The sequence below is a fragment of the Dinoponera quadriceps genome, unplaced genomic scaffold, assembly GCF_001313825.1.
Source record: "Dinoponera quadriceps isolate SergipeBrazil2010 unplaced genomic scaffold, ASM131382v1 scaffold13686, whole genome shotgun sequence".
In the NCBI taxonomy this organism is placed as follows: domain Eukaryota; kingdom Metazoa; phylum Arthropoda; class Insecta; order Hymenoptera; family Formicidae; genus Dinoponera; species Dinoponera quadriceps.
Window position 1 is genome coordinate 49,837 of NW_014567423.1, and position 8,217 is coordinate 58,053.

The window sequence follows — 8,217 nt, forward strand, 5'->3', positions numbered from 1 at the left end:
CTCGTAAGAAAGTACAAATACGTAACCTCAAATAATTATATGTTATTTTTTCCTACATTTAAAAAAATATGTAAATGTTGTAGGCTATCGAAGGATGTAGATATAAGGCGTAAATGGTTGAATATACTTCAACTACCTTTGTATTTTGAAGTGAAAACAGCATATATTTGCAGTGATCATTTTAGCAATGACAGTTTCTTTGAATTGGATGGAGAAAAATGTATAGCTATATCGTCGTTGGCGCGGCAGCCAATCCCAGCGCGTGACTAGAAAGAGACAGATAGGACACTCGGCATCCATCTCTCTCTTTGCCTCTACCACTTACAGGTAGCATATATCCCTTGTTCCCTCTATTCTTATATCTATATGCCTTCAATTCTGGTGTCTTCTCAATTATGGCTGCAAACAGCCTAAAGGGTCATCTCCAACGCTAATAGCTACTTTTAGGGCTTATGTTCACGATGTTAGATCTTGACCTGAGGATGGACAAAATCATCGATGTTCGCTTATGGAGGATGGTATTGCATCTAGAGAAAATGTCAGGGACTCTAGAAATTCTCTATCTGACCAATTTTGTAAAGGGCCTATCTGAGCCAATTGGCAATCCGACAAACCAGTACGACACATTCTCAATGAGTGAACATTTTTTAAATCGATTATTTTGCCCATCTATAGTCATTTCTCAAATCGATTATTTTGCCTATATCTCTAGTCCTTCTCTCTCGTTCACGCATAGACTCCGCGAGTAAAAGAGAACGCAAAGTTTATCAACCATGGTAACCATTAATCATGGTAAAGAAATATTATTTTGATCGATCAATTAAATGCTGCTCTACCTATCGAGTAGGATTTCTAAATGCACTCCAGCGAGATCAGCTTGTTGCAAGTATAGTTATGTACATGCGCTACGTTTTGATACCGTCGGTCATGGGATATATCGCACAATGTCAAGAACAAAATTTTATCGAGATTGCTCAATGATAAAGGCGTCAGTGCGGTCATGCAGTTCAATGCGTTTACCCTTTTTTTGTTATTTCATTGCTCCATTTTGAAGTCAACTTTATTCACGATATAACGTGATTAATAATCACGCACGGAGGCGATGGCATTTATTGTAATTCCTGACATTCAGTGAATAATAATAACAGAATCTTATTTTGTTGGATTTCGACGGAAAAGAGTAAATGCTCCAAATGAAACGAAACTTAAGCCGGACCGTTGAGGTTAGATTGGTACATATAGATGAAAAATGAAAAATACCGTCAATGTCCGCGGAATTGTCTTTATTTTATGCGTTTATCTAGATATACCTCTGTTATCAAGTCTTTGATGGAATTGACGTAAGAGCGTTAAATGACGAACTAACACGGAACCAACGTCTGATTACTAATGTTCGCATTAAAATTCGAGCGTGATAATATTCAATGCAGATCGCATCTTCCACGAGATTATTTGGCGTTACTAAGTTATTGCGATTACCTTTACAAAATTCGAACAATTTGCTTCCGAGTTTGCAATATAGCGCACATATCAGACAATTGGATGTCACAATGGCCAAGCAAATCTTTCAAGGTCAAAGTGATTACTATAACGGCATAACGATCGACTCGGCCGAAGAAGTCTGTGATAATAAGATATTTACGCAACGTCTCAAAGGTAATTATGTGTTTTTTCTTAGTTTTGTCCTCTTGCTCTTGCACTCATAGGTGAAACTATAGTTAACTGTGATAAAAATCTAATCAACTCACAAATTTAAGCAAGAGATTACGGATCCTGGATTATATGCAACTTACAAACGCTTTTCCAGATTCCTTAGAACAATGGATAAAGAACAAGAAACGCACTATATGGTTTCGTGTACATATACCTCATACAGAATGGATCCCGATATTAACAAAGCAAGGATTCGTATTCCATCACGCGAAGGAAAAATATGTTGTGTTATATCGTTGGTTACCTGTCGATGAAGAATGCAACGTCCCAAAATATGCACATACAATTTTAGGAGTTGGCGCATTCGTGTATAACGAGGGAACCGGTGAAATTCTTGTCATCAAGGAAAAATATTCCTATAATAAAGCAACTTGGAAGCTTCCAGGTGGCTATGTAGAACCAGGTATTTTAATCAAGCCTATTGTATATAGCAATATATACCATAGTTTTTATTCGTACATATGCATTTATGCTTATTAGGAGAGAACATCGAAGCAGCAGCCAAGAGAGAAGTTTTGGAGGAAACAGGAATTCAAGCAGATTTCAGGTGTCTGCTAACATTCAGACATGGACATGGATATTCCTTCGGATGCTCAGATATATATATGATCGCATATCTAACGCCACAAAATTTTGATATTCAGAAATGCAAACGAGAGATTTTAGAATGCAGATGGATGAAGGTAGAAGTAGTATTTTGTAACGTAAGATCTCCCTCATGTATTCAACTCAACAGTATTAAGGCTCTGGAATAGTCGCTGTGATTGTCTTTGTCTGATGACGTCAGAAGCGAGAAAATGCATGCCAAGATTTTTGCACTATACTTTCTAGCTAAAGCTACATTTTGTTTTATCGATTGATGCAAGATTAAATGTTATCACTGTTTCAATATGTCTGCATCTCAGGTTATTGTTATGTAATTGCTTTGTTTCCTATTCTTTCAGCTAAGTGAATTCATGGAACATCCAGAGATACATGCACATAATAAAACACTTGCAACGAAAACAGTTGAATTTCTTGGGCATCAAATGGGTATGGTTGTAAATTATGAAAATCATCCTATTACCCAAAAGGAGATACATATATACAGTGTGGATCTTGTTACTAACATAAAAAAGTAAATATACATATTTAACAAAATACTTTTCTTTGGTTAGACCAAGCAGAATTGTTTTAAATATTATATTTAGAATGCACTAACTTCTTCAGGGATAAATTGATTAAACTCTGAAGAAAATAATTTCACTTTTTAATAAATCTGTAATTATGTAACGAGATCTTTTTTGTAAAGATTATCCACAATAATGTTCGTTTTACTTTTACTGACAATATCTAAATTAAAAGAGAAAAATTGTGCATTAGTGATGCCAATGATGGTATGAAGCCACAGCGCACATAAGCGCGGCGGATACGTCGGCTCACGTTGAATCAGTTGAGATGCGGCCGAAACTGCGCACGCTCACAGACACGCGACGCTTCTGTGCTCTGTGGCTCGGTGCCATCATTGGCATCACTGATGTACATACAGGTGTCAATATCTCTGAAAAGTTTAAATTAGTAAATATTATAAATTAATGATTTCTATCAAATAAATTATATTAATTTACTAAGATGACTTATATATGATTTATATATCTTCTTTATAACCATATATCACAATAAATTTGGAATTCAGAGTTGCATTATGGTACATATTTTCTGATAGGTCATGTAATCATTGTTGAAATTTCGCAAATATATGTTAAATAAATTACATTGAGATAAATTTAATCATACTCCATAATCGACTATTTCCGTATGAATTAATTTTTGCATATTACAGCGTAACTATTTGTCATATCATTTAATCTAATTGGCCAACGTGTCTGTAGAACAACATAGATCTCTCGATCGATGATAAATTAATGAGTTTTTTAACGAGACGATATATAAACGATGTGATGTACAATATTATTTTAAACACTATATCACTATTGATACAAATTTCGCGATTATTTGCCGATATTTATCTTAATCAGACTTTAAGGAATTAATGAATTTAATACAATGAGTGTCGCTACCATGGCTACGACAGGTGGCATGCACCAATAATAAAAGAATGGTCGCGGAGCCGCAGTCATTGAAAGAATCACCCAACTCGCTAAACGTATTATATTACTCAATATAAATGAACGACTTCCCTTACGATTAGGAATGAATTTCGCAATACCTAACGTACTGTATGTAGCTAATGTCATCCAACTCGTGAAAAGTACAGGATCCTCCGTGGTGAGTCTCATGTCATAGCTGTAAAAAGTAGATCATTGGTTTTCATATGAAATTTGTGATTTTCTCAATAAAGTGAAATGGTTTTTTTTTCATATACAATACCTGAAGTTTTTCGCCCATATCAAAACGGATGGAATTGCCGGTACCGCAGCGAAACTCCATAGTAAAAACAGAACGAGATGATTATATATCTCTTGACTAGCGCTCCTGTCGTTTCCTTCTCCGCTTTTTGTACGCTTGAAACGTTTGAGCCAACTGAAATACTGGAGCGAAGACATTAACAATTCCTCCAAATAATCCTCGTACATCCTCGTCAACTTCACAAAGAAGAGCAACACTGCGACGATCATGGCTAAAGCCCCACACGTTGTCGGAATTAAGGACAATACTAGGATAGTCGTAAGGAACGGCATCTCATTTAAACCGTGCAGTAACCAGTCCGACCATGTGGTCGAGAAAGCTATTGCGCGTGCTAAGAATCTGTAAAAGATGCAATGAGGTTTTTATCAAGATGTTCAAGTAATTTACGACTCTTTTCTGCAAATCTCTTCCGATATGATTCGTATACTGAAAGAAAAAAAAGTCTAAGAAATAAAAAATTTTCAGTTGGTACTGATAACTTATTTACTTATACTACATACACACGCTTTTACGCTGAAAAAAATGTCTCTCAATGAGAAAATGTACACATTTTTTAATCTGTAATTTTTTCCGAGAACGATCGTTCATTCTATATCTCAATGAAAACGTTTAAATTTAAGTAAATATGTTATTGGTACTCACCGAATAAATATTTCTTTCTTAAATATTTTCATTTTGACATAAGCAAAAAATTTTACCTGGCGACTATTCCATGTTCTATGACGGAACCAAGAAATATGACAGAGAAGCACACTCCGATGGCGGATATACCAATGATGCACAAAGCAATGCAAGTTTCGTAAGTAACGTTAAATACGAAGGATAATACAACAGTCACGATTATCGCCGGCAGAGTATCCGACTCTCGATGTATTCTTGCAGATAAGAAAAGTAGGAGCAAACTGACAATCGCTATGTAAAGCAACGGCCAACGGTCCCGTACTCTACAAGAGATCTTGTCGATAATTCCACCTGGTTGAACGTTAATTGCGTAAAGACACTCCGGATCCAATGTCAGTCTCAGGCTCGCCGTTTCATTGGTACGCCCATATAGAGTTTGAATCTTTATTGTTTTCGGACCGTCATCCCTGCGTCACAAGTACAATGAATTCGCACGTGCTAGATATACCGGGTATTGCAGAAATACAAGTGGCCAAACTTTTTGTATCCTTGCTTCGGCTCAATAACATCGGAAGCGAGAAATCGTATATCAAAATATATTGCAGTATGTGTGGAAATAAAAGAATATATATGCACAAATCGACACTCGTCGATTCGGCGGATTTGTTAAAATTGTGAACAGAAAATATTAATAATTTGAAAGAAAGCGCGTTTGTGAACTTATAAGTATACACGTGAATCTTTTTTTATCTTACAGTGAGTAAAATACTTTTTTTAAAATTTGGCCATCTAATTTTTGAAACACTCGGAAGCATTGCACATCGAGTACACACTTACGTATTTGTGAAAAATCTTAATTGAGTGGCTCCCACGTTCCACGGTTCTATCAGCTCGGCGACAACATGCTGCTTGGTGTTGATACAATTCAACGATTTCACTTCGATCATGACCGCGTCCATGATGTTGAGAAGCGGCACGTAATATCTTACACTGCCTTTGGCTGTTTTAATGAAATCAGGTTCACGGAAACCAAAGAAATGCTTGAGATGCATAAACTTATTGTTCGTAGATGCAACTCGACTCTCATAAAAATACGAGTCAAAGCTGACTGTAAAATGTTTTTTTAAATCGTCTGAAGTTACTCTCACAACAACATGCGTGATATTCGGGTAATTTATTTGTTTCAGGTCTAAATCGACGGTTCTTCTTGTTCGATGTTGCGGATCCGGCAAAATTCTCGTTCTGTTCGTCAAGTTCCAAGCCCATTCACTAAAACGCATATATCGACTGGTTGAAATGAACAATAGCTTTTCGTCTCGTAGCAATAATATATAAAGAAATATAAATATAAGCATGGCTTTAAAAATTACAAAAAAGGAACGTTAATACCTGGCCTATGAGAGCTAAATCACTGTTATCGGAGTTGAACAAATTGGATGAATTTACAATTTACAAAAACGTTTCTATCTATTGCATATCCCCTTCAGTTTGATTAAAATAAACCAAGTATTAACACATTTCCTCTTAGTAACGCGCAATTAATAATTACCAACGTTAGTTACCAAACGTTCCTTTGCTGTTGCCTTTTGGATGCTGTGCATGCAAACAACCAATCCTTATTTTCCAAGTTTGTCGCATCAATTGTTAAAAAGTCAAATTCGCGAGATAGTTCTATCATGAGATATATGGCAGATGATCCTTTAGATATATTTTTATTGGTCCAGACATACCGTGGAGATACAATGTTAATCCACTCACTGTCGGTCTCAAACTGGATCTTCTCTTTATAATGATACAGTTTTTTACCCGAACTATGCTGAAACCGACATATATTGTGACGAGATTATACTACTATAAAAGAAAAACCAACGAAAAAATCGTTACTCACTTGTAAAAAGTGATAGGACAAAGCTTGCATTTTCAAGTCGGGATCTGATGTGATTCTAGGCGGCTTCTCCGTGTTCACAGAGTCGAACAGAGAACGCACGATTGCGAATACCAACTGTTTGCACCACAAGATACTCAAATGATCCGTGGATTTCCAGACGGCGGGCACGCTAGTCGAAAGAACATTGATATCTGCTGTAGGATCGAAAGTTTGAGCGGCGGTCACGAGTATATCGCGCGGTCCGCCTCCAATGGACACCACCTTCGTTCCAGCATTTTTAATCATGTCCAGACGGTTTTCCAATTCAAAATAATAATTGGCAAATGCATTGTCAAGAGCCAAGACAGGAGTATGAGGAGTAGCCAAATTTATTATAATGCTCGCAAAGGAAGCGTTCATATTCGGCGCTAATAAAAGGGCTCCCTTTGCTACAACACCACCCTGGAACAAGAAATTGTAAATACTTTGTATTGTATGAAGTATAGCTGTATGTATGCATGTATATATATTTCACCCTTATCACTCATCATTGTACATCTGTGTTACTTACCATGGAATGTCCTATTAGTACAACACTGTCCATTTTGCCTTTGTATAAGGCTAATATCGCCTTTATGCAATGCGACACATAAATGGTATGCTCCATAAGCACGCCTTGTGAAATTACATACGTAAAATTAAGAATATAGCGATAAAAAATATTTCAAGATTTAGTACATATGCAACATTATTCATCCTACTCGTACCTCCATATAATGCAGAATAATCCTTACTAAATGAAACGGTAAAAAAGTCAAAGTGAAATGGTAACCTGTTTTTCAAGCTTTTCCTTAAGCTTACTGAAGCAATAGATCGTACTGAAATATAATGAAACGATTAGATAATGTATTTACATACCTGTAAAACTATGACAGACATATATCGCATAATTAAAATTTCAAAGTTTACAAATAAAAAACACAATATGAACCTTGTTGATGAGATCCTGCATTGCCCGGTATAAAAAGGACTGGAATTCCAGAAAAATGCATTCTCCTCAGTTTTTCTGTAACAAAACCTTCGCCATAGGCATACAGACCAAATCGTGGATATTTTTCTTCTATATCATTTTTTAAGGATATCCTCTGAAATAAAAGATTATTTAGAAAGTAGCAGTGAGAAATTATACCTTTATATATTAAAAATATATTTTGAATTAAAATTTATATAAAGTTTAATAAACTATTTTTATATTTTCTATTCAAATTTTAATGTGACCTCTTGTTACATAATATTTATAAGAGAATATTTGTTTACACTCTTAGTTATTAAGATTGATTAGTATAGTTTAAGACAATCAGATAAAAATGAAAAATGAGCATACTGTTCAAAACAAATATTCTCAATTCTTATAACAGACTAAATATTATAGACAAGGTGCTTATATAAAAATACTATCGTTGAGTTATAATACATAGATTTACATACAACATATTGTGGGTATTCGAACATATATGTCATTTCACATGTATTTTCTTCAAAATCAGTGATATATCTTGCTACTCCAAGAATATACAGTAGACCAATGAATGTGAAGAACAATGTTG

At 35.3% G+C, this 8,217-nt stretch overlaps 2 protein-coding genes across 4 annotated transcripts; one reads left to right on the forward strand and one right to left on the reverse strand.

The window, feature by feature from the left end:
- The first annotated feature begins 400 nt into the window (after positions 1-400).
- Positions 401-3,393, forward strand: LOC106751457 (nucleoside diphosphate-linked moiety X motif 6). Of its 3 annotated transcripts, none has more exons than XM_014632353.1 (5): positions 401-1,232; positions 1,305-1,656; positions 1,808-2,116; positions 2,194-2,396; positions 2,658-3,393. In XM_014632353.1, the coding sequence occupies exons 2-5, from the start codon at positions 1,425-1,427 to the stop codon at positions 2,832-2,834; spliced, it is 921 nt and encodes a 306-aa protein (XP_014487839.1). In that variant the 5' UTR covers positions 401-1,232; positions 1,305-1,424; the 3' UTR covers positions 2,835-3,393. The 3 variants fall into 3 exon arrangements, with proteins under 3 accessions (XP_014487839.1, XP_014487840.1, XP_014487841.1); XM_014632354.1 differs by having other exon boundaries at positions 401-1,223; XM_014632355.1 differs by lacking the exon at positions 401-1,232 and having other exon boundaries at positions 1,239-1,656.
- A 104-nt stretch (positions 3,394-3,497) lies between these two features.
- Positions 3,498-8,211, reverse strand: LOC106751456 (GPI inositol-deacylase). The gene is made up of 10 exons (XM_014632351.1): positions 8,099-8,211; positions 7,602-7,755; positions 7,378-7,488; positions 7,182-7,285; positions 6,632-7,072; positions 6,306-6,559; positions 5,581-6,012; positions 4,821-5,210; positions 4,084-4,461; positions 3,498-3,999 (listed from the first exon to the last, which is right to left on the reverse strand). Exons 1-10 carry the CDS (start codon positions 8,129-8,131, stop codon positions 3,735-3,737), a joined length of 2,562 nt encoding a protein of 853 aa, XP_014487837.1. The 5' UTR covers positions 8,132-8,211; the 3' UTR covers positions 3,498-3,734.
- Positions 8,212-8,217: the final 6 nt, after the last annotated feature.

Coding starts and splice junctions, on each gene's coding strand:
- LOC106751457 (XM_014632353.1), top strand. CDS start 1,425: ATGCAGATCGCATCTTCCACGAGATTATTTGGCGTTACTAAGTTATTG. Junction 2,117..2,193: donor AGGTGGCTATGTAGAACCAG/GTATTTTAATCA, acceptor TATGCTTATTAG/GAGAGAACATCGAAGCAGCA. Junction 2,397..2,657: donor TAGAATGCAGATGGATGAAG/GTAGAAGTAGTA, acceptor CTATTCTTTCAG/CTAAGTGAATTCATGGAACA.
- LOC106751456 (XM_014632351.1), bottom strand. CDS start 8,131: ATGACATATATGTTCGAATACCCACAATATGTT. Junction 7,756..8,098: donor TCGAATACCCACAATATGTT/GTATGTAAATCT, acceptor CTTTTATTTCAG/AGGATATCCTTAAAAAATGA. Junction 4,462..4,820: donor GAACATGGAATAGTCGCCAG/GTAAAATTTTTT, acceptor CATCTTTTACAG/ATTCTTAGCACGCGCAATAG.